At 46.3% G+C, this 26733-nt stretch overlaps 1 protein-coding gene across 5 annotated transcripts in view; it reads right to left on the reverse strand.

Annotated features, from left to right (window-relative positions):
* The window catches only part of PALLD (palladin, cytoskeletal associated protein), a 367391-nt gene that overhangs the window by 13666 nt on the left and 326992 nt on the right, over positions 1–26733 (reverse strand). For all 5 annotated transcript variants that reach the window (XM_068551769.1, XM_068551772.1, XM_068551771.1 and 2 more), the window contains 4 exons: positions 14872–15007; positions 11900–11998; positions 9704–9925; positions 6008–6157 (listed from right to left, as the gene is read on the reverse strand). In XM_068551769.1, the coding sequence (XP_068407870.1) occupies positions 6008–6157; positions 9704–9925; positions 11900–11998; positions 14872–15007 (607 nt within the window). The remainder of the gene's footprint in view (positions 1–6007; positions 6158–9703; positions 9926–11899; positions 11999–14871; positions 15008–26733) is intronic.

Below are 26733 nucleotides of genomic sequence, written 5' to 3' on the forward strand. Positions count from 1 at the left end.
AAATTTTCCAAGCAGATGTATGTTGCTCGCGGTACGCTCTTACCTTGTTTGGTTCCTTCAGAGGCCTCTTTTAACCAGTGCCCCCCGGCCCCTCAGGGCTCTCAGTGCTGGGATGAGCCCCAGACGCCTGCCCTTGGCTCCTTTGGCCCTGGGTTTGTAACCAGCTCTGTCCCTTACAGTGGAAAGATGAGGCAGGCGACATACTCCTAGGTGAGGGTCCTCATCTGTGGAACAAGACCCTACTGGTCATCTTGCAGGGAGGGGCTCTTACGATGATTCAGTGAGTTAACAGGGGTCAAGTACTTGGTGGTGTGTCTGGCACATCCTAAACGCTCAAAACGTTAAATTTTTACAGCACTGGATACAGACGTGACTATAATAACCACCAGATGGATAGGAACTGTTTTGTTCAACACCATTTTTTTTCATATGAATGGAGTTTCCTTCCTTCCCTCCTTCCACCCACCCTCCCTTCCTTCTTTCCTTTTCCTTTCTCTCGTCTTTCCTCTCTCTCTTTTTTTTGGTATTAGGACGCAATTTACTCCCGAGGAAAAGCCAAGTACTCCAAGCGTAGGAGGGAGACTGTGAGGAGAGCAGACCAACCTTTCCACCTCACGCTGGTGCCTGCAGGGCGCCATGCACACAGGCAGGTGTCTGACGGCTGCGCCCGAGGCCCAGGAGGAAAGGGGTCCTGCCCAACCCTAAGCACTGTCTGTGCCTGGGATACGCTTCGTCTCCTTTCCCCACTCCCTCACACACGGAGAACAGGTTGGTATGCTGCTCTGTAAAGAGTGCACGTTTCTAACCACGCTTTCAAGATTTTTACTACGATTGCTTAGAACCCTACAAACACTGCCCCAGAATCTTCCTTAACTTCCCAAACTTACTTAAGAAAACGGCGTATGTTGTCATTTATCACCTTGTTATTCCCACACCATCCTCCACTTTGGAACGGGAAGGGGAAAGGGCCTGGAATTCAGGAGGCAGAACTGTGAGTTTGATAATATACTGATATTGGCGAAATATATTACTAATAACAAGTGAACAGGACTACTTAGAAAGCAACCAAAGTAGCGAGTGGTATAATTTTGACACTTTCAGTCCAGAACTCAGGGAAGCATTTTTGAAAAGATGCCTCCAATGTGCACGCTAGAAAGTTCAGATTTTTAAGTCTGAATGTTTTCTGAGGAAGATCATCCAAAATGAGCATTCAGTGATTTTAATCCTACAAATGTGCCAATTAACCTAGTAAAACTGCCGTCATTCCAGGCTCAGGGGCACATAAACGCTGTCTGTTCGCTTTTAACTGTCTCGTTTCTTTCTGCTTTATCATTAAGACATGAAGGAATAACGGAAGTGAATGTTTGAAGGGAAGCTTGGAAGGTGCCAGAAAACCTTATAACGTTGAAACACACACAACCAACAAACCGGCCTTTTAAATTTAACTCAGCTGCTCACTGCTTTTCCATTCCAGACAAGTCCTCAGTGTTTAAAGCTATAGCGCGAATCACGCGTTTGAATTCTTAAGGTGGTTCTCTGTTAACCAGCCAGCTTGTAACGCGTATCTGAGGCCTCCTGCAAGGCCCGTGATTTATGTGCTATGGACAAAACATCTGCATTTCCCGGTTTATGAAATCTAACTTGCAGCCCACAGGTCTCGGGAAAGCCTGCCGCTTGCACACACAATGCAATTGGAGGACGCAGCAAACGGTGCACGACAGCCATTCCAAACCGGAGAGCAGGACAGGGGAACCTAGCAACGCAGCAAAACAAAGTCAAACATCTGTGTTTCGATTCCGCCGTGTCTTCAAGATGGGGTTAGAGTCGGCCATAAGCGGAGCCGGCGGTCCTCGGTTCGGCACCCGCCTGCTGTAACGCGGCACAGTCCCTCAGGATCCCACTCAACTGTGCGACTGTCTCCCGGGAGCTGCCGGGCTGAGGGCGCTCTGCGGCCAGCGCCCGCCCAGAGCTGCGTTCTGCCCCAGGTGGAGACTGCACGCCATCAACAACGTCTGACGTGTGTGTCTCTTCTTCCCTGAAGGCTGACCCAGGTGGAAAATCATTCTAGAAAATCATCTGCTGACCGCATTGTCCTCTTTCCTTGCTTCTCGCCCTTTCTGTTGGCTGCTCTCGGGGATTATCTTCCGCTGCTCTGGCGAGCTCGGCCGTCTGTGTTTCATTACCGAACTCATCTTTCCATCAGCCTTTGCCTCTTTCCCTCGGTCACTTCGCATCGTGGAGGCCACGGTGTAGCAGAAAAGAGATGGAGTTGTCTCCCTCCGAAACCCAAATCCTTCCACACCGTGGAAAAAAATGAAGGTACCAAAGGGCGTCAAGGAAGCAGGGAGCCCAGGTCAGCGGACCCCACGTTATGCTTCTGGGACTAACGTATCTTGAAAAACTTAGCTTTTACTTTTGAGACTTGTTTTCAGTGCCTATTTACATCACGCTTCTTTTAAACCGTGTTGTAATTCACCAGTTACAATAAGGGCGAAGTCCTTTACACTACACCGTAGCAGCTGCTTCTGAAGCGGAGACTACGGCGTGAAGCGTGTCCGTCACCACGTTCCTACAGCAGCAAGGGGCAGGCCGAGGGGCGGCGCGCTGCTCGTCAGGCCCGAGACGCCGCCGTGTTCTCCTCAGTGGGTAGCACGTTCACTCCAGTTTCTCGGTGGTGCCTCACAGGACCCACATCTGGCAGCTGCGGACACACCTGCTACTGAAGGGCCGGCCGGAGAGGAAGCGTCCCCCCTGCGCGGACATCAGCGGGCGCCTCACTCAGACGCCTGGAGCGGCGACTGCCGAGCGCCACGAACACCGGAAGTCACAACCGTGTCAGGCTGCGGGCCGGCGCCCACGCGGGGCACGTCCTCGGAGTCCCCTCGGGAGCCTCTCCTCGGACGCCTGCCTTTCGGTCATTTCCGTGGGAGAAAGCCGCTTAGTCACGAGAAGGCGCCCGTTGGCGAGGATCCTCGTGGGCCCGGCCTCGCCAGCCGGCGGCATTCTGGCATCGGGAGCTGCTCTGCCACCGGGGCCGCGAGGGCTCTGGGGCGCGGGCCAGCCACGCCGCTGTTTGCCTGACTCACAGCCAGGGCGGGAGAGTCTGCCAGGAGAGCCGGGCGTGCGGTGACCTGCGGGAGACGGCCACTCCCCATCTCTCTGTCTCGTCCCCGCAAGATAAAGGGCGAAGACCCAGACAGGGCGGGCCCCGGGGGGGCGCGGCCAGGGCTCCGGGGCGGCAGCGGAGCGCACGGCCCCGGCACGAGGGCGGCTCCCCGCCAGCCCAGCTGTGCACGCGGGGCCTGCAGCCGAGCCCTCCTCCCAGGGCCCCGGCCGCGCGGCCCCGCCAGGCACGCCTCTCCCAGGGTGGAGGCCGGGAGACCCTGCGCCGGCACCGTGCTGGGGAGGGTCCAGCCCGCACTGACTTCTGGACTCGTGGCGCTGAGGGAGGGACACGCCGGGCGCCATGGCTCCTGCCAGCTCAGCGTGCTGCTCCGAGAAGGGGACCAGCGTCCTCGAGCTTCAACAGCGGCAGTGACCTGCCCTGACGAAGCACGTCACATGCCAGGTAACCGAGCGCTTTACAGGCATCGTTTAGATTCGTGTTATTTTTCTCACTTCATGGACGAGGAAGCGGGCGCAGAGATTCAGGACCTGCTAAAGGCCACGCAGCCAGGACCCAACTCAGACCTGCCCGGTGCCGGGGGCTCGCTCTTACCCCCGGCTCTTCCGAATTGTCCCCACTGTCTCCACTCCTGGTCTTCGTCGTGTCACTTCCGTCTTCTGACTTTGCCCCTCCTCCTTTCCCATGCTGACACGGGCATCTTCAGCCCTCCTTCCCCTGGCTGGTCAGGGGTTTAATAAACACGCAGAGACCGCCACCCTGGAGCCCAGCCGCCTGCCTACTGCCACTTGCCTGGTCCTTCCCGTTCGAACTTTCCCACGTGGAACGATACGTCACCTGAAGGAGACTAGAAGCAGACTCAAAACTGCAGTCTGACATTTACCTTCTCTTGTTCTATAACGTTGCTCACTCCAGTAACAACAGTTCAAAACATTCACTAGGACAAACGCCTTGAAGTGGACAGCGGGACCCCAGGAATGGTGAGTACATAAGGAGCACAGTGAATTCCAGCTCCATAAGCCACCCTAGCCTTCCCAGGGCACGAGAGAAGTAAAGGACCCAGAGTGAAGAAAACATTCTGCATTTTGCTGAGCACTCCACTTTTTTAAGAGGCAGAAAACTGAAAATCGAAATTGGTTAATAGAGTTGTAGTAGTAACATCAAAGATCAAAGATCACAGACCACCATAACAAATGTAATAATAATGAAAAAGTGTGAAATATAACAAGAATTACCAAAGGTAACACAGACATGTAAAGTGAGCAAATGCTATTAGAAAAACAGCAGTGATAGACTTACTCAACACAGGGTTGCCACAAAACTTCAATGTGTAAAATACGCAATATCTACAAAGTGCAATAAAGATGGAATTAAAAAAAAAAAGTAGTCAAGGAAACATACTAAAAATATAATTATAAAAAAGAGAGTTCCACTTTCGTTCCCTCAAATACGAACAACATGAACACAAATAAGCGTTAAAATGGAACTTACTAGTAAAGGTTGTGATTTTGACTATTTTTCAAAGGGATGGTCATGTGTTCACTGATTGAAAAGTTAGAACTTAACAGACAGCTACTGGGTACCATAGCTGGGAAACTGTTTCTTGTCCGTGGAGAGTCGGCTGTCCTGGATCACAGCCTGATTTGTGGGCAATTTCAGTTTCACTCTTACTGTCATTGCAGAAATGTATCTTTACATGACAATGTAACCTCAGGACAGGATAACACTGTACAAACTTTCAGAAGTCTGTAAGCTTTGCTAAAATTATTTGTATCATTTTCTAACAAACACTTAATATTTCCTTCAAAAGAAATAATGAAATAGGGAATGATATAAATAGATCAGAGATTTTTTAAAAAGATAACTTCTGGGCAATCTTCATCAGTTATATAATAAAACTGTTAACTTTAGCTTTTTTTTTTAAAAAAAAGAGTGTTTTTTACCAAAATGGGAAAAGAATTTTAAAAAGAATATATATATGTGTAACTGAATCACTTTGCTGTACAACTGAAACAACATTGTAAATCAACTATAGTCTAATATAAAATAAAAATTTTTTTAAAAAGTGTGTTATTTACATGATTTCTGCAGACTTCATAAAATACCCAGTCAGATGTTGAGCTTGTTAAGGCACAAAATCACTTCTTACACATTTCTGTGTACCCAGTATAGCACCTAAAATATACAAGATGATAGATATTCAATAAAAAAGAATGTGCAGGCTTGAATTGGGAACATGGTACCCAGTAGCTGTCTGTTAAATTCTAAGTAGTCAACCGATTTTTTGACCCTAAATTTAAGGGCAACTACAAAACATCTGGATGTAAACAAACAAACAAAAATCCTGAATGCTATATGTATGTTCTATCGAAATTGTAATTTGTCCACACTTACACATTACTTAAATTCCACTGAATTAGGTGTGCATGTATTTCTTCTAAATATTTTATTTTCTGAGTTTTTCTACCACAGCTTATCCATACCCCTCACTCTCCTTTCTCCTGAGAACATAACCCTACCTGAAATCACATGGTTTATGCATTTGTTTACTGGCTTATCTTCTGTCTTGGGACCTTGTCCCCTGAAGCACTGCAGCCCCATCACCCACATGACAGGTGTACATATCTGGCTCTCGGTAACATTTATGGAAAGAATGCACATCTGCACCGGAATTATTCATGTAGACAGACATCTCACGGAATAGATAAATATTAAGAAAGTATGTTTCTATCCTGGGAAACCAGGAGAATTGGGAAATTCCTGGAGAATTGGGAAAACAGTTTCAAGTCAAAGAGGCGTGACTCCCCCGTTAGCCAAGCAGCTCCTCTGCCCGGGAAACCCCAGCACCCTGAGCACAGGCCCGAGGCCACCGCGCATCCCCACCTGAAGGTTCGAAGCCATGATCGTGTAATTCCCGTCATCGTCCAGGGTGGAGGCCGCGGTATGCAGAGAGCAGGTCCCGTCAGGGTCGCTCCGGATGCTGTAGTGATCGTTCTTGGGAGAGATCTGCTTCCCATCTTTAAACCAGTAGGTCTGAGGGGGAAGGCAGAGATGAAGGTGAGGCCCTGTGAGCAGAGGGGCACGGGCCGCCCTGAGCTCCCGAGTTACAGCGCGAGGCAGGACGTCGGGGCAGGACCTTGACTTCTGAGTGAAAAGGGTAGGTGGCAAGCAAGTTGAATTCTATTTCAGTTTTAGACATTACATAGCCTCTTTTTATTTTTAAGAAGACATATATAAGCAGGCATTTACATTCATCCACTATTTATACGGAGGACGGTGATGATTTATGAGCTGGCATCCCAGTTTTCCTTTTGCTTCTATTTTCAAGTGTCCCGAATGAAAACGTGTTACTTGTAAAGGTAAAAAGGTTACTGTAGACAACAAAACCAGAACCTAAACCCCAGTCATTCCTCGGAATCATGTCAAACAGAACAGGGTGTGAGGAGGTGGGGGGGGGGGGTGGTGGGGGAACCCTATCACTTTAATTCCCAGCCGAGGGGCACAGGACGGAAGGTCACAGTTTGTCAGCTCCACTACGTTAAAGAAAACACAGTAGTATTGAAATGTATAATATTTTTCAAATAATATTTTAACTTGGGGTGATGATAGAAAATTAAATGTGAAAAATCAAGTAAAAATCTTGACTAAATAAAAAAATTCTAAATGGTCAAACAAGCTCTTCTACAGGTCCTCCTTCCCTCCCTCACCTTTAAGCAAGATCCTGGGTCCGTGGGTCTCTCATGGTTTGTTTATTATTTCTGACTTGATCATGAACTGCAGAGCTGAAGACGGGCCACAGTTTGGGTCACAGAGCCGGCAGCCCTAACACGGCCGGGATGCTGCACTGGCCCCTCCACACTTGCCACCGGGAGGGAAATACATCCTCCCTTTTCAAGCCGTAGCAGGTTCTTTGTGGTCACTTTTGTTCCTTGCAACCAAAAGCATTCCTAACTGATTCCCAACAGAAGAAACTTAGTTCAGAGCCTGAAGTTTTAAAATGAAATTCTTCCTGCATGTAACTCAACATGTCAGTTGAGACCACAGCTGGCCTTCCAATTCCACTCCCTGTCAAAGCCTCTGAATCTGAAAAATCTTTCTTACAACTTCCATGTCAAAGATAGGAAAAGGCTAAAAAGAGATGGCAGGAAATAAGTGCAAGAACAATCAGGATCTGACCGCTGTAGCTTTTCCTACCGTTAGTTTTCAATTAGTTCCACGTTTATAGGAACTGTACTATTAATCTCCAGAACCTAAAAGTTCACCATCAAATAGACTAATAACTTTCAGTTCTAAAAGTTAAGTTACATAAGGCGTGATACTTCATGATTATCATGCTCTTAGTGGTTGGATTATTTCCGATGGAACAAAGAGGCTGTGATTAGTACACAATTTCTCCCTTTTGCATTCTTGCCGCTATGCCAGTTCTTTAGAATTATTTCTCTCCTTTAATCATATTTTTCACCTCTATTGTACTTGGAATACAACTTTCAAATGAGATTAAGAGACAGTTCCAAAACTTTACCAAGACTGCTGAGAGACAGGGCAGGAAGGGTACAAGACATGAAAACAGGGTGAACTAGAAATTCTCTTCCATCTTCTCATATCTCAATGGAACAAGCATGTCAAGGGCAGAATAAAAAAATTAAAGAAAAAACCATAAGCTAAAAAAATGTATATTTTTAAACACGATGAGTATTCCATACTCCAACAATCCTAATATAATTTCTAGAACATGTGCAGGAGAAACAGGTTTCAATAAACCAGGGAGGGAAGAAAAAGAATGGCAGCCAGGATAACAAAAGAACATCTAACAGGAAAAAGTTCTGGAAAATCAACCTCTTAACGGCTGTGAAACATTCAAGGTTGTAGGAGAACAAGACAGTCACGTTAAAACAAAAGCCCGCCTCTCGAGCAAACATAATGTTCTTTAAGAACAGGATTCAGTGATCTTAGAACCCTATCAGTAATCTTGCCTTGAGTAAGGTTTAAAAAGAACGTGGGCTTCTTTTTGTGACTATTTTGGAAGTTCATGATATAATTATGAGTTCCACTCATAAGCTGCATGTTTATTTTTAATACATGCATTTGATATCATGTTTGTGAACACACACCAATGATCCACTTATGTCAAGATAATACAGAAGTGTTCTCTAACAACAGTTGATTTGTGAAGTCTCATTAGGAGGTGGCGAAGGCTCTGAAAATTTAAAGCGAATTATTTTGGTCTATCTTTTTCTGACTGTGGGGCTGGGATTCGGCTTTAGGGAAAGAGTATGGTGGTAAAACTCTCCTTATTGTGAAAACAGAACAACGGATGGAGCCACAGAGCACGAGCTCCTCAAAGTTTCAGGTGTGGTCACGGCCCTGCCCCTTCTCCCGTCTCACTCATTCTCATTCCGGCTCTTTTACACCAGCCCCTGTTAAAATGTTAATTTCGGGGGGGGGGTGGTATAGTTTTCATTTTTTGTATGCTTATTTTATATGTGCCTGGTCTCTGGTCCTGTTCTTTCACTGAAGTGTCTATTCCTTTTAGAATTGTTTCCATCACTTTAAACACAGCAAGTTCAGAGGAGTCCCCTCAAGACAGCTCAATCCTGTGTAGCACCTTGGCTTCTGTTCTCCCGTTTCTTTTGCTGTGGACTGTTTGCTCGCACGGTCTGTGAGTTTTTCTTGTGAACTCACTTCTTCCCCCTCCTGCCCTGTAGACGTCTGACATGCCCCAGCGTGGAAGTCTTCTGTGGGGCAATTTTTACTTGCTTCTGCCAGAAACCTTAGGATTATAATCATCCTGGACTAAATTTCATATTAATTTCTCAGCTTTGGGCTCTGTATCCTGTGAGAGTGGGAATCTGGAGTTTCAGTTTCTCATGGGTGCCTCTTTTATTCTCTTCTCTCAAGTTCTAGGGAAAAGTGTAGTCCTGTCTGCCACTTTGCTGGGCCAGTGAGCAGTGATTCTAGTCTCTTCTTAAAGAGAGGGCGGGCCACCCTCCCTCCTTCCGGCATCCCCACGTGCTTGCAGGAACAGGGCTCCGGCCAGGCCAGCCTCATCCTCGTACCAGAAGCTTCTCGGAGGACCCTTTCTCACAGTATTCCTGCTCCCGCCGCCTCTGTAAACACAGGAGGCTTTGGTTTTGTAGACTAAAGATCTGACGTTTCCATCATCCGTGGTAGCTTTATTCCTCTGTCTGGTACAGAGCACGGGTGGATTCAAGTTCAAGCCTGGCCACTCACAGCTTTCTGACCTTGGGGAAGTTCATTGCCCTCCCTGAGCTCAGCCTAGTCGTCTGCAATTTGGGTGTAACAATGATAACACATCATATGAGTAAACGATGTGGGTTATGAAAAGCTCCGTGTCCGTTATTCTACTATTCTATTCTGTCCTGTCCCGTTCTATTCTTCTACCCTCGCTGGTTTCCAGGGCCTCCTGAGGACGGCCCTGAACTCAAGCGTTTCACATCACGGGTGCTGAGAAGCTTAGTCTGCACCTCTGCCTCCTAATGCTGTCATGGTGTGTGGCATGCTGGAAGCAAACTCATCCTCAGGGAACGTTAACTCTTAAGCAGCCCTGTTGCAGCTCACCTTCGGCTTTGGATTCCCGGTCACTCTGCATGTGAAGGTCACGGGCATCCCCTCAAAGATCTTGAAATGCTTCAGCTTCATCTCGAAGAATGGGGCCACTCCACTCTCCACAGACGTGTCCCCACAGGGAACCTCTTCCCCGGACTCCTCCACGGGGGACCTTTCCAGCCTGTACTCGATCTCACTGATGAGCCTCTGCTCACAGCTGGAGACTCTGTACTCCTAAACCAGAGAGAAGGGCACGTCACCGACCTCGGTCCACGTGGTGCGAAGCCCCCGAGCCCCACGTCTTATCCCCTCTCCAGTGAGGCGCCCAGAAGACAGTGATGTTTCTACCACAGAGCTAAAAAAGGAGCCTGTGCCCAACTCCACTCCATACAAAACAGAGAACATCTGGAAGGAAGTATGTATGATATTTCAAACTGTCCTCAAGTCCTATCATCCAAAACAAAACCAAACCCGCTACGAAGATGAATTTCCCTCTCTCTTCTCTTGGGGTGGGGAGAAGAAAGAAAAAGGCAACAGTCATTCCTGAATCATTCATAAAAAGTAAACATGATGGCACACTGACTCCTCTGTCGGCTGGGGCACTTCCTCGGAAGGGCAGCCGCACAGGCGGCGAGCAGCTGCCGGATCACTCGGCCTCTGAGCGGACGAGTGATGGAGAAATGGCCCCACAATCCCCCCTCCTAACAACCTCGCCACGCAGCCTCGGGCTCTCCCTCAGCTCTGCCGCTCTGAGCGACCATCCTCCACCCGAGGCCTGACGGGCCAGTCAAATGTTTGGTTAAAAGAACAGGAGCAAAGCAAAGCCCCCGTCAGCGTCCTCTGGCGGTGAAGGGGGACCCTGCAGATCTCTTGCTGACAAAGTACAGTAAAGACAAGGCAGCCCATTATGAGATATTCTCTATTTAATATTAAATGAAAGATTGTTTTAACGAGGTTTTTCCCTTAAGGTACTCAACCTTTAAAAAACAGTCTGTTGCCTTGAAGGAAGAAATTCAACAGTATGAATAAAACTGCAAAAAATACACAAGTTGTTTTGTCTAAATAGTATCAAATCAGTCAGTTTAAGAACTAGCTCTTTTCCCCCCTAGAAAGGTTGAACAAATGAGAAACTTTTCACAATTTAAAATTCAGAGTATCCACAAAGGACAGAATCAAATTCAAGTTTGTAAATAAATGACACGACAAATCACACCGCAGTAATTCTGTCCGTCTGATAGTAAATGAAAATAGACACTGGTCAGAGTATTTATAATTAACGTATGGCAGTTAACTATAGATACACAGGTAAACGAGGAAGAATAGAAGAAACAGATACAGGGAAAGACTGGGAAGAAAAGAAAGGTGAAAGCGTGACCTTTTGACCATCCAGAGGACTCCCTACAGAAGCATGAGGAGACCCAGGGTCCTGTAATGGTAGAAAGAAAGAAGTGAAGCCCAGTAATAGAAGCAGCAAGAATCGAACCAGATTTCTAGCTTCAAGTGAAACTGTGGTGGTAGCAATATTTAACACACAGAAACTTTCAGATTTTGAAGGCTGATCTATTTCTTAAGAGATACGAGAAAGAGTTTACTTGATCCTTTAAACTTGTGTTAAAAAGCTTTCTTTTATCTCAGAGCTACATCTGGAGACTCCAAACAGAAGCAGTGGAGATTATAAAACTGTTTATTTACATCAAATCCAAGAAGTGACTTATTTTGGGGTGTTATCAGAGGAACAAACTGTTAGCATTTTAGGTTCTCTGCTGATCAGTGCTTTATAACTACATATGTGGAGGAAAACAGAGTCCTTTCTGTACATAGGTATTTTACCTGGACGAGATATTAAGAACATAATTGGAAACAGTCACTAGTGATTTCAGACAATTTCAGTGAACACATGTTCCTCCACACAAACCTATTCTGCATTACAGCCCAGGACAGGAAAACCAGAAAGATACTTGAAAGGAGAGAAACTAATCGATAAGAAAATAAAAAGAACAGGTGTCACCGACTGAAATAAATCCCAGCACTCACTCAGCATAGTATGTGCTCAATAAACGCTGGCTGGGAGGCTGATTTGATGACAATGTTCTTTCCTCTGACCCACCCTCTGCTCTCCACAGAGCTGACCCCAAGCCTGTCCGTAAGGAGGGTGGGGAGAGGGGACAGGGTAATCTGCTTCCCTGGGGAGCCAGGAGGAACGGGTACCTGGTTGGCTGCCTCCTCTTCAGGCTCCTGGACGTTGAAGACGGTCGCGCTGTCGGCACCCAGCAGCCGCCGAGCCATCCTTTCCTCGTATGTCAACCTCTAGACAAAGCAAGTCACAGAAATCAGAAAAATCACAATGCTACCACACCTTAAGAAAAAGTTTAAAAAGCAAACACGTTGGCCATTCTCTGTAACTGCTCCCTCTCCGCCTTCGGACGCCTGTACGTACAGGAGTCCTCTCCTCCCCTTGTTCAGCTGCTCTCACCTGCCCTTCTGGTCCTGACCCTGGGTTGGGAGGTGGGGTGACCCATCCTGAGAGCCACCAACTGACAGAGCACAGACTGGGCAACAGGGCAGAAGTCACCTAAAAGTACGTGTCATGTATTTACCCCTAACGATAAACATAGAGAAAAAAGATACTTAAACAGCAAAATGTTCTTTTTACAGGAAATGCTATTTTCATAGCCATCCACAGGCTTCAGAACAGCCTGGTCAGCTCTGAGCCTGATGAGGGAGTCTCAGGCCAGCGGGCAGTGACGGTCCTCTCTGCTTTGACAGCACTCCCCAGAGGCTGGGAATCCGAGCTGAACACAAGCACGTGCAATAACCCACAAAGGATGACTACACACGCGGACTTAGCAGAGGGGCCGTGAAAGATGCCTGCTGAGCTGATACCCACGACTCACGAGCCTACTTGGGGAGACTGTCTGCAAAGAGGGCGGCGAGGCTTCTGCATCGACCGACCGGCGCTTTGGGCCAAACACAAGAGAAATGTCCACGTTCGTGTTCTGTCTGCCGGGTGGATGGCCGCTCTTGAGCGCTGGCTCTAATATGACCATCGGCCCATCGGGGGCATTTTAAAAACAAGCATTTGATTCAAGATAGAGACTAACTAGTAAGGCAGAATCCAAGAAAAAAAACCCCCAAAAAACCTGCATAAGTTATTTCAGATAAACTTCCAAACTTGCGTAAAGAAGGGGCCGAGGATGAGAAGAGGTAGAGGCAGTGTCTGCTGCATGGAAGGTCTCGTCCAGTAAGTTGTTGTTTGATTTTCTCACGTGTGTTAAAAAATCATGAATTCAGTTTTCAGAGAGAGTTTTAAATACCTGCTCTCTTAAAAGCCTTCCTAACGTCTGCAGGGAGGACTACACCAGCATCACAGGGAGGACTACACCAGCATCACAGGGAGGACCGGCGGGATGCCACCCTGTTCCTTTCAAGCAGAAGCATCATTTGACACCCAGGCCTTCACCAGATGCACCTGCTACCACCAGGAACCAAATTCACCTCATCCTTTTGTTCCTGAACTACTACGCCGTGTGGATAGACAAGCTCTTAAGAAGCCAGAAATAAGTATGGAATGATGTGCAACATCAGGAAAAAGCTGTTTCAGGGTCTCATTTTCTAAGAAAGGAAACCTTACTTTTCTTGTCTTTTTTAAACTCTCAAATGTGGAAATCTATGGAAAATATTGGAAATGTCATTCACTGCTAAGCAAATACCAAAAAAGTATATTTATACGCAAGGTATATGATATATATATAATATAAATACACATAGTATAATGTAAGGGCTTACAGAAGTCTTACTTTTTAACCAAGAGTTAGTCCATAAGGAATACTTAAACAAACAACCAAAAAAAAAAAAAAAGAAAAAAAAAAAAAACAAAAAAACCCGGAGAGATGCCTTTACCTGGATTGAAAAAGTTCCCATAAGTATTTGTTTTAATCTATCAAGGGCTCTGGTTGACAGAGCCAGGGCAAACTTCCAGAATATGTACACTTACACGTGCAGCCACTTATTTCAGGGAGAACATATTTTCCCTTGGTGAAAATCTTCTCTCCGAAATCACTAACCAACACGAGAACTCATTAGCATTTTAACCTTCCTGAGCTCAGATCAGGATGCCCTAATAATTAAAATCAGCACCCAACACCCTCCTCTAGCCCCCATCTTTCCCATCAAACGTGGTCTGTGCTCACATTTTTATCTATCAATGCTTGATAATTACAATTCCTAGAAAACTTAATTAGTACAGAGACTCTCTCTCCTGAAAAAGGTGTCTGAGGGAGATTTTATACAAAGAGGCCTTTTTCTGCTTCTACTTAAGAGCCGGGCAAATTTCCCCATAATAAAGCACAAAAGGCTCCTATCCCCCTCCCTGAAAAATCTCATTTACTAGACTTGCTTTTCCTGTCCCCTTGAAGTACTCTGATGTGATAAGAAAAGGGTCAGTAACCCCAAAACACAAACAAAAAAGACTGGCAAGGAAACATGAAGTCCACTGGAGGAAACATCTTCTGCCCACATTGTTACCAGAGCTACTGGTGGTGGACTTTACAATTCTGCAGGCTTGACACAGAATTACTATTTTCTTCTTGAGCTGAGCGGTCCTGCCCTGACAGACCAGAACGAGGATGGGAAGCAAGCCTCCTCTTTCAGGTGACAGAATCCGTATCTCCTGCCAGTCTAGACTCCAGCCATGGTCTCCTAATAGGAGAAAGATGCTTTTTGTGCAGAAGCAGTGCAGAAGCAGTGCAGAGCACGGAATCCAAATTCTGCTTCTGAAACTTTAATTCCAATTCACGGCTTCCGGCAGAGACAGGTCACCGGGGGGCGTGGCTCTCCCCACGCCCACCCCTCCAGCGGGATTTTCTCCATTTTCTCTGTAAGGTCGCAGGTCCTCACTGTCCTACGCCGGGCCTCAGCCCCAGTCCTTCCTCCCTCCCTTCCCTCCAACCTGCTGTGATCCCCCAGGAATGGTCCGTGACAGGAGGCAGCAGAAAGCAGCCCTCTCCCCTCTCCCCCTTCCCCGACCCAAGCCTCAACACGCAGAGGAACGTGGGGGCTCGGGGTACCAGGCCAGCGGTGAGGCCGCGTCTCGGGACCTTAAGCCTGGGGGAGGGGAAGGGCTCGGGGGCAGCTCCAGAGCCCCGCCCACCCCGGCACCCCCCCCCCGCCCCACCCCGTACCGGCTGCCCGTTGTTCAGCAGGTCCTCCTTGAAGCGCAACTTCCGCTCCAGGTCCTGGATGACGGCATCCTTCGAGCCCTGGATCTCCTCGTCCGAGGCGATCCTGGCGGTCCTGCTGGCCTTCTTGGGAAATCCCCTGTGGGCAAGCACACAGCGCGGTCAGGGTCAGGGTCAGGGTCAGGGTCGGGGCCAGGCACGCACCCCCCGGCCCAGCACCACCCACCCTGAAGGCCACGCCTGTCCCGCTGGGTGTGGGACCAGTGACGCTGACGGGAACTGGTCCCCAGAGAAAGTCCGTACACCCAGGGCGCACCTGCCGGGGTGAGATGAGGGCCAGGGCTGGGGAAGCGGCAACAAATACGGGGCGCTGTTTATACCCAGACCCGGGTTTCCACCGTGTTAGGTCTGTGACTTTGGGCAAGCTTCCCAACACGTGTCATAAACAGGTGTAACAATACCCGCCACCACATGAGACCATCAAGAGGGTTTCAGGGAGAACAGACTTCCGCATCCTTTCCTCATCTCAGCCCTCTGGTCCTCTGCCTCCAGTCTGTTCAGCGTCAGTGCCCCGCCCGCCCTGAGCAAACGTGAATCCTGCCCACTCCGCCCTCCTCTTCTGTCCTGGTCTGGTTGGGCTGCAGTGTGCAGGCCTGACTGGGTGGACTGAAGCCATGTGCTGCCTATTTTACTTCTTTCTCCCTCACAGGGCTGTGGGTAAAGATGAGTGAGAAACAAACACCGTCCAACAGTGGAAAAGAAGGATGCATATCACCAAAGCTGAATTTCAAAGACATAATGTCAAGGTTAAAAAGGAGCAAGTTAGAGAAGAATGCACACAATACACTTTCAGGTGGGACGTGTGAGGATGCAGGCGGGCATCACAGCGACAAGGGCGAAGAGGCCAGCATCGCCCTTTACAGAAGGACTAGGCCGGTTACCAAATGGCTCGTGCCTCCACCTCCTCCTCCGTAAAGTGTAAAATGTGGGAACTAAAAGCACAGGTCTCACGGGATTATGGGGAAAACCAGGGCCTGCAGGAGGGGCTCTGGGGCAGTTGACAGAGACCACCCTGCAGGGCGGAGGATCATGGAGGGACTGGCCAAGGGAGGCCGGGGGGAGTGAAGAGGACCCCAGGATGCTGAGCAGAGCCCCCAAGAGCTTGCCCACACCCCCGCAGACCCACTGGTCACGGCCCTGCTCGGCTCTGGGGGCCAGGGGCACACGTAGAGCAGACTGAAGTCACTACTACTGCAAAAATCATCTTCTACAGTGGGGATGGCAGAGGGGACGGGAGGGGAGAGTGCTGCCGGGTGACAGAAGTGGGTCCACGAGGAGCTGGGCCGGGATGACCACGGGGAGGGCAGCCAGAGCCAGCCCGGGGGTCAACAGGGCACCGGGCACCGTGGGGAGAGGGGTCCAGGCCACGGCGCGCTCTCACTTCGTTTAATACGGAACCTTTTTTTTTTTTCTGAGAGTACCTCATTTGGACTAATTACTAACGTAATTCAGAAAACACTAAGAAACTGTTAAAAACTGAGCACAGAGTAAGGGTGAAGATCTGAGATCAGGGCAGAAACCAAAACGGAGCATTTGGAAAGGGGAGGCACCCGGCAAGAACAGGGGTTACAAGCTTTTGAGGCAAAGTTTTGGCAGCGGAGTGCTATCCTATAAAAGGAATCTGTTGTAAGACGGCTGTGGCCTGCTCCCCAACGTGGCACCAACTTCTGATGAACAAAGAGCAACTCGTCAGGAATAAAAGGAGCATCTGGTGACAAACAGATGCTTTCCCTTCTTTTAAACAAATTTGTTTTTCTTCTTTTGCATGGCCTGCGGGATCTTACTTCCCCGACCAGGGATCGAACTCAGAGCCCTGGAAGTGAGAGTGCCAAGTCCTAAACGCTGGACCGCCAGGGAAGTCCTGAGATGCTTTCCCTTCATAATGGTTTGTACAATTAAAAATTAAAACGTCTCTTCAAAGTAAACTGTTACCCAAACCAGAACTCCTCACAAAACCCCGTACTCAGCGCACAGGAACCAGTGGCATCCCCACGCGTCTTATGGGCTGACGGCTCCTGTGCACGCGCTCAGCCCAAGCACGCAGAAGCATCCTGTCCTGTCTACACCAGCTTCGGTGTGACAGCACTGACTGTGTTAAATACTACTCATGTTGTTGGGGGTAAAAACAGCTCAACCGTACACACACGCACGTGGAAAGTAAAACCCTCCAGATTCAACCACGCCAAATCCCAGGAAGTTTTCTTCTTGTTCCTTGACTACTGACTGACCTTGAGAGCAACCCCCCTTGATGGACTGTTCCAGGTCAACACTGTCCGCGCTCAGAGACGCAGCTCAGAGCACATGACTTAGGAGGTCCTGGGCCTCTCTGGCCACCGGAGAATTTTTTAAACAAAGAGCCCCCGTATCCTCTTCTTCCCATACTCAGCGAAATCAAATGGAAACTAAACTTCACACAGTTGCAGAGTGAGCAAAATCAACAACATGCTGTCAGGTAGGAATCCCTCACATCCAAGAGTGTAACACAGAAATTAATGTATAAAACAGGGAATTCCCTGGCATCCAGTGTTTAGGACTCCGTGCTTTCACTGCCAAAGAGGCCCAGGTTCAATCCCTGGTCGGGGAACAAAGATCCTGCAAGCTGCGTGGCTGAAAAAAAATTTATGTATAAAAGAGCCCGAGAGAGATTGGTTCAAGATGGCGGAGTAGAAGGACGTGCTCTCACTCCCTCTTGCGAGAGCACCGGAATCACAACTAACTGCTGAACAATCATCAACAGGAAGACACTGGAACTCACCAAAAAAGATACCCCACATCCAAAGACAAAGGAGAAGCCACAATGAGACGGTAGGAGGGGCACAATCACAATAAAATCAAATCCTATAACTGCTGGGTGGGTGACTCACAAACTGGAGAACACTTATACCACAGAAGTCCACCCACTGGAGTGAAGGTTCTGAGCCCCACGTCAGGCTTCCCAACCTGGGGGTCTGGCAACGGGAGGAGGAATTCCTAGAGAATCAGACTCTGAAGGCTAGCGGGATTTGATTGCAGGACTTCGACAGGACTGGGGGAAACAGAGACTCCACTCTTGGAGGGCACACACAAAGGAGTGTGCACATCGGGACCCAGGGAAAGGAGCACTGACCCCATACGAGACTGAACCAGACCTACATGCTGGTGTCGGAGGGTCTCCTGCAGAGGCCGGGGGTGGCTGTGTCTCACCACGAGGACAAGGACACTGGCAGCAGAAGTTCTGGGAAGTACTCCTTGGCGTGAGCCCACCCAGAGTCCGCCATTAGCCCCACCAAAGACCAGGTAGGCTCCAGTGTTGGGTCGCCTCAGGGCAAACAACCAACAGGGAGGGAACCCAGCGCCACCCATCAGCAGTCAACTGGATTAAAGTTTTACTGAGCTCTGCCCACCAGACCAACAGTCAGCCCTACCCACCACCAGTCCCTCCCACCAGGAAGCTTGCACAAGACTCTTAGATAGCCTCATCCACCAGAGGGCAGACAGCAGAGGCAAGAAGAACTACAATCCTGCAGCCTGTGGAACAAAAACCACATTTACAGAAAGACAGACAAGATGAAAAGACAGAAGGCTATGTACCAGATGAAGAAACAAGATAAAACCCCAGAAAAACAACTAAATGAAGTGGAGATAGACAACCTTCCAGCAAAGGAATTCAGAATACTGATAGTGAAGATGATGCAGGACCTCGGACAAAGAATGGAGGCAAAGATCGAGAAGATGCAAGAAATGTTTAACAAAGACCTAGAAGAATTAAAGAACAAACAAACAGAGATGACCAATACAATAACTGAAATGAAAACTACACTAGAAGGAATCAATAGCAGAATAACTGAGGCAGAAGAACAGATACGTGACCTGGAAGACAGAATGCTGGAATTCACTGCTGTAGAACAGAATAAAGAAAAAAGAATGAAAAGAAATGAAGACATTCTAAGAGACCTCTGGGACAACATTAAACACAACAACATTCGCATTATAGGGGTCCCAGAAGCGGAAGAGAGAGACAAAGGATCCAAGAAAATACTTGAAGAGATTACAGTCGAAAACTTCACTAACACGGGAAAGGAAATAGCCACCCAAGTCCAGGAAGCGCAGAGAGTCCCAGGCAGGATAAACCCAAGGAGAAACACGCTGAGACACATAGTAATCAAACTGGCAAAAAATTAAATACAAAGAAAAATTATTGAAAGCAGCAAGGGAAAAACGACAAATAACATATAAGGGAACTCCCAGAAGGTTATCAGCTGATTTCTCAGCAGAAACTCTACAAGCCAGAAGGGAGTGGCATGATATATTTAAAGTGATTAAAGGGAAGAACCTACAACCAAGATTACTCTACCCAGCAAAGATCTCATTCAGATTCAACAGAAAAAATCAAAAGCTTTACTGACAAGCAAAAGCTAAGAGAATTCAGCACTACCAAACCAGCTCTACAGCAAATGCTCAAGGAACTTCTCTAAGTGGGAAACACAACAGAAGAAAAGGACCGACAAAAACAAACCCATAATAATGAAGAAAATAGTAATAGGAACATACATATCAATAATTACCTTAAACGTGAATGGATTAAATGCTCCAACCAAAAGACATAGGCTCGCTGAATGGATACAAAAACAAGACATATATGCTGTCTACAAGACACCCACTTCAGACCTAGGGACACATACAGACTGAAAGTGAGGGGATGGAAGAAGATATTCCATGCAAATGGAAATCAAAAGAAAGCTGGAGCAGCAATACTCGTATCAGATAAAATAGACTTTCAAATAAAGAATGTTACAAGAGACAAGGAAGGACACTACATAAGGATCAAGGGATCAATCCAAGAAGAAGATATAACAATTATAAATATATATGCACCCAACATAGAAGCACCTCAATACATAAGGCAACTGCTAACAGCTATAAAAGGGGAAATCGACAGTAACACAATAACAGTGGGGGACTTTAACACCTCACTTACACCAACGGACAGATCATCCAGTCAGAAAATTACTAAGGAAACACAAGCTTTAAATGACACAATAGACCAGATAGGTTTAACTGATATTTATAGGACATTCCATCCAAAAACAGCAGATCACACTTTCTTCTCAAGCATGCATGGAACATTCTCCAGGATAGATCACATCTTGGGTAACAAATCAAGCCTCAGTAAATTTAAGAAAACTGAAATCATATCAAACATCTTTTCTGACCACAACGCTATGAGATTAGAAATCAATTACAGGGAAAAAAACGTAAAAAACACAAACACATGGAGGCTAAGCAATACGTTACTAAATAACCAAGAGATCACTGAAGAAATCAAAGAGGCAATCAAAAAATACCTAGAGACAAATGACAATGAAAACACGACGACCCAAAACCTATGGGATGCAGCAAAAGCAGTTCTAAGAGGGAAGTTTATAGCTATACAAGCCTACCTCAAGAAACAAGAAAAATCTCAAATAAACAATCTAACCTTACACCTAAAGGAACTAGAGAAAGAACAAACAAAACCCAAAGTTAGTAGAAGGAAAGAAATCATAAAGAACAGAGCAGAAATAAGGGAAATAGAAACAAAGAAAACAATAGCAAAGATCAATAAAACTAAAAGCTGGTTCTTTGAGAAGATGAACAAAATTGATAAACCATTAGCCAGACTCATCAACAAAATGAAGGAGAGGATTCAAATAAATAAAATTAGAAATGAAAAAGGAGAAGTTACAACAGACACTGCAGAAATACAAAGCATCCTAAGAGACTACTACAAGCAGCTCTATGCCACTAAAATGGACAACATGGAAGAAATGGACAAATTCTTAGAAAGGTATAAACTTCCAAGACTGAACCAGGAAGAAATAGAAAATATGAACAGACCAATCACAAGTAATGAAATTGAAACTGTGATTAAAAATCTTCCAACAAACAAAACTCCAGGACCAGATGGCTTCACAGGTGAATTCTATCAAACATTTAGAGAAGAACTAACACCCATCCTTGTCAAACTCTTCCAAAAAATTGCAGAGGAAGGAACACTCCCAAACTCATTCTATGAGGCCACCATCACCCTGATACCAAAACCAGACAAAAATACTACAAAATAAGAAAATTACCGACCGATATCACTGATGAATATAGATGGCAAAAATCCTCAACAAAATACTAGCAAACAGAATCCAACAACACATTAAAAGGATCATACACTATGATCAAGTGAGATTTATGCCAGGGATGCAAGAATTCTTCAATATACACAAGATCAATCAATGTAATACACCAAGAATAATAAACATGATCATCTCAACAGACACAGAAAAGGCTTTTGACAAAATTCAACAGTCATTTATGATAAAAAGTCTCCAGAAAGTGGGCAGAGAGGGAACCTACCTCAACATAATAAAGGCCATATAGGACAAACCCACAGCAAACATCATTCTCAATGGTGAAAAACTGAAAGCATTTCCTCTAAGATCAGGAACACGACAAGGATGTCCATTCTCACCACTATTATTCAACATACTTTTGGAAGTCCTAGCCAAGGCAATCAGAGAAGAAAAAGAAATAAAAGGAATACAAATTGGAAAAGAAGAAGTAAAACTGTCACTGTTTGCAGATGACATGATACTATACATAGAGAATCCTAAAGATGCCACCAGAAAACTGCTAGAGCTAATCAATGAATCTGGTAATGCTGCAGGATACAAAATTAATGCACAGAAATCTCTTGCATTCCTATATACTAACAACGAAAAATCAGAAAGAGAAATTAAGGAAACAATCCCATTCACCACTGCAACAAAAAAGAATAAAATGCCTAGAAATAAACCTACCTAGGGAGAGAAAAGACCTGTATGCAGAAAACTATAAGACACTGATAAAAGAAATGAAAGATGATACAAATAGGTGGAGAGATATACCATTTTCTTGGATTGGAAGAATCAATATTGTGAAAATGACTCTACTACCCAAAGCAATCAATAGATTCAATGCAATCCCTATCAAATTACCAATGGCATTTTTTACAGAACTAGAACAAAAAATCTTAAAATTTGTACGGAGACACAAGGACCCCGAATAGCCAAAGCAGTCTTGAGGGAAAAAAACGGAGCTGGAGGAATCAGACTCCCTGACTTCAGACTCTACTACAAAGCTATGGTAATCAAGACAATACGGTACTGGCACAAAAACAGAAATATAGATCAATGGAACAGGATAGAAAGCCCAGAGATAAACCCACGCACCTATGGTCAACTAATCTATGACAAACGAGGCAAGCATACACAATGGAGAAAAGACAGCCTCTTCAATAAGTGGTGCTGGGAAAACTGGACAACTACATGTAAAAGAATGAAATTAGAACACTCCCTAATACCGTACACAAAAATGCACTCAAAATGGATTAGAGACCTAAATGTAAGACTGGACACTATAAAACTCTTAGAGGAAAACTTAGGAAGAACACACTTTGACATAAATCACAGCAAGATCTTTTTTGATCCACCTCCTAGAGTAATGGAAATAAAAACAAAAATAAGCAAATGGGACCTAATGAAACTTAAAAGCTTTTGCAAAGCAAAGGAAACTACAAAGACAAAAAGACAACCCTCAGAATGGGAGAAAATATTTGCAAACGATTCAACAGACAAAGGATTAATCTCCAAAATATACAAACAGGTCATGCAGCTCAATATTAAAAAAACAACCCAATCAAAAATGGGCAGAAGACCTAAATGGACATTTCTCCCAAGAAGACATACAGATGGCCAAGAAGCACATGAAAAGCTGCTCAACACCACTAATTATTAGAGAAATGCAAATCAAAACTACAATGAGGTATCACCTCGCACCAGTTAGAATGGGCATCATCAGAAAATCTACAAACAACAAATGCTGGAGAGGGTGTGGAGAAAAGGGAACCCTCTTGCACTGTTGGTGGGAATGTAAATTGATACAGCCACCATGGAGAACAGTATGGAGGTTCCTTAAGAAACTAAAAATAGACCTACCACATGACCTAGCAATCCCACTACTTGGCATATACCCAGAGAAAACCATAATTCAAAAAGAGTCATGTACCACAATGTTCGTTGCAGCACTATTTACAATAGCCAAGACATGGAAGCAACCTAAATGCCCATCAACAGACGAATGAATAAAGAAGATGTGGTACATATACACGGTGGAATATTACTCAGCCATAAAAAGGAACGAAATTGGGTCATTTGCAGAGACGTGGATGGATCTAGAAATTGTCATACAGAGTGAAGTAAGTCAGAAAGAGAAAAACAAGTATCATATATTAACACATATATGTGGAACCTAGAAAAATGGTACAGATGAACTGGTATGCAGGGCAGAAATAGAGACACAGAAGTAGAGAACAAACGTATGGACACCAAGGGGGGAAAGTGGCGGGAAGGGTGGTGGTGGTGGGATGAACTGGGAAACTGGGATTGACATATATACAGTAATATGTATAAAACGGATAACTAATAAGAACCTGCTGTATAAAAAAATAAATAAAATAAAATTCAAAAAAAAAAAGAGCCCCAGATCCACAAACTAAGTTTCTGTACATCAGTTCTATTATTTTTACTGATTTTTATTATGAAGCCAAAGCTGTTGGCGTCCAGGTGGGCACCTGAAGCTCGTGCTTCAAGGAGAGCGTGTAACTCTACACTAACGTTACACTCTCTCCACGTTGCCTTTGGGCCCTGGCACGCGTGTGTGCGCTGTGCCCGCCCGCGCACCGTGCAGGGCCACCCAGGCCTGAGGTGTTCTTCCAGCTGCTCCTGGGGCAGGTAGCTCAACAGAACCATCACCCAAGACCCCGCCTGCTACTTTCTGGGGAATACTTGCTTGGGACTGGATGTGCATTTTTGTGCAATCCTCTAAGATGCTGGACCCCAATGAGCCCAATGACAAGACCCTCGGGGCCTCTGGGTCTACCTGTTTCCTGGGGCAAAGTCCACTGCAGGTTCTGTCTTTTCTATTAGTTACTATCTAACCACGGTCCCGACTTGTAAACGTCTAAACTACCATGTAATCTGTTACAAACTTCTCCTTAAGACTTGGGGCGTTTTGTTGGTCTGCAGGCTTCCTTAGTCAAAAAATATTAGACACCAGATTGATTACAGATCAGACTGGGCCACACCCCAAGGCGAAGTCCCTCCTTGCTCAGGCTAATTCCAGAACCCTGGGAAACCCGCCCCCTCCTGGTGCCTCTCACCTTGAAGGGAGAATGATGACGCTGTCCCCACCTACCTGTTCCTTGTAAGTCAGGGAGAAAGAGAGGACAAGGAGATACTGCCTATCAAGAGCTGAGAGGCTGCAGGATAAAATATGCGTCACAGCGCCTACTGACACACGCTTTTCTGCTGACAAACGCAGCGAAGCCTGCTTATTATAAAAGAGGCAGTTCAGAGTATAAAACATGGTAGCACCGCGGCTACCTGCTGCCTGAGAGCAGGTTCCAGGAGCGTGGAGGTGGGCGAGAAGTGCAGTGCCCAGCGGGCCATCTGGGTCGGGTCTGATCTGATCCACCTTGAGACTTGCCCAGCCACTCGGGACCAGCAAAGGCAGAGCTGCTGCCCTCTTCCCAGGAAGGGGGTGGCACTCCCAAATGCCCTGGATCCCCACCGCCTTTCGGGCTGATTCACTGAGCAGGGGACAGGATTACAGCAATGGAAGCAGCGATTCTGAGCGATTCATTTTATAAACGTGCCAACAGCTTTCTTGCTGAGGCCCGTGATCCTCACAGCCTCCGTCTGAGAGATTTAGTCACCTGAACATCTGTGTCCGTCACCAGCTTTGAGAAGGCGGTATTTTCCCTGCAGGTGACCCCACGGCCCAGGGAAGAAGGCAGCTGTCTGAAGAAGGAAAGGCGCGAGGGGCCTGGATGCACAGAAGTCCCCCAAACCCCATCCACGCGTGAGGACTCGTGCCGGAAGAGGCCGCTGTCCCGGGCCTCCCTGCCTCCGCCCCCTGCCTTGCCCTCCACTGCCCAGACGCGAGAAGCAGAACCTCATCTCCACAGACTACTTAGACCTACTCTTCGACAGATGAAAACAGGACGATGCTAAACATACAAACAACACAACAGCCAGTGCTACGACTGATGATTAAGAAAACTGAGATATCTGAAATTTCTACTCAATATTTTGGTACAACAGGTAGGCAAAAAAATACCACAACAACCAAAACCAACCCAACTAATGGATTTCTACTTCACTGAGTCACGTGTAATCGGCCCATTTAGTAGCACTTGACATACATGGCAAAACTGTCCGACCAGAGAAACGACGTGTAAGTGAAACTGAGTGTGATGTCACAATCACCATGAGTGCCCAATGACATATAAACAAGTAATTGAAAAGAATCACTTGACAAGAGTTCGGGAGTTCCTACAAATTCAAGGACACCAATTGGTAATGGCAACCCTGAAAGGGACGCTCGGTCTTTGGCAAATTATTTGAACTATTACTACGGATAAATAGCTACTTTTTTGGTTTTAATTCAGAATGCAAAACGAGTGATCCCACAATTCACCAGAGGAAAAGAATGTTTCAAAAGTCACATGTATCAAACCAAAAGAACGAATTCTTCAAGTGTGTGTGATTTGGCAACAGGAAAACTTTTTGAAGGCAAAAGGGTAACCACACAACAGTGGCTTCTGGGCTGGCACAGAGCTGGAAGCCTGGGGTTGCCACTGGACCCTGCTGTCACAGCGCCTAACTACTTACCTCTGGGTTACAGTTTCCCACAGCACAAAACCAGCGTGATTTCTCCATTAACTTTTTTTTTCTTAAACTTTTTATTCTATACTGGAGTATAGCCGATTAACAACGTTGTGATGGTTTCGCAGTGACTCAGCCCTACGTATACATGTATCCATTCTCCCCCAATCCAGTAACTTTTAAGAAGCGGCAGGAGCTGCTGGACCCTCTCTGGGAACAATTACAAAATTATTTTGACTCCGTATGAGTAACTACGACAGATGCTGATAAGAGGCCAGCGCGTCTATGACTCGAGGTAAGCCCTTAAAACTGCTTAACGCAAGAGAATTTCAAAGTCAAAAACCAGAATAAACCACTTTTTCTACTTAAGATGATAAAAGGTATGACCCCTCCACCACCAAGGCTTCTGGTAGACGCATCTTTGTTCAAATTCCACCTGAGAACTAATAGGCGGATGATTTATATAGGACTCGTCTTCCGGGAAGCAAGATTTGGTGCCATTTCTTAGTAAAAGAGGACAACGAGGGTCAGGTAACAACCCCCTCCCTTTCTAACAGTTAGCTTCTTTGAAGCAAGATAATATTCATTCCCCAGCCGCCAAATAAAAGCTCAAACACAAAAGGAGGAGAGAGAGACAAAGGTTTTCTCAGGCCAGCGGACTGACTCGGCTCTCAGCAGATGCCCATGATACATCCTTACCATCCAGACTCTCCTCCCTGATTCGACTTATTTATGTTGTCATTTGACTGAGCTTTTCCTAATAAAACTTTGAGAAGGAGCCAGATTTCAAACATAGAATTCCTGCAGCCAGCATTTAGAAAGTGCCTAACAAAACAGGACGCAGCTAACAGGAGCTCCTGGACACACCTTGTCGTGGGCAAACAGCACACCCCAGGGTGGAAAACTTGCACGTGAATGAAGAGAACTGGAATTCTAAGGTCTTTGCATTTTTATTCCAGTACTAAACCCTCCTTAGGGTTTCCTTCTTTTCTCTCTGAACACTATTGGGATCCTGGCGAGCCCTGAAGCAAGATTTCAACAGGAAGGGTTGAGACAGGGAACTGGCCTGACCTTGGCTAGCACACATTTC

This window comes from Eschrichtius robustus, chromosome 10 (genome assembly GCF_028021215.1).
Source record: "Eschrichtius robustus isolate mEscRob2 chromosome 10, mEscRob2.pri, whole genome shotgun sequence".
NCBI classification, from domain to species: Eukaryota; Metazoa; Chordata; class Mammalia; order Artiodactyla; family Eschrichtiidae; genus Eschrichtius; species Eschrichtius robustus.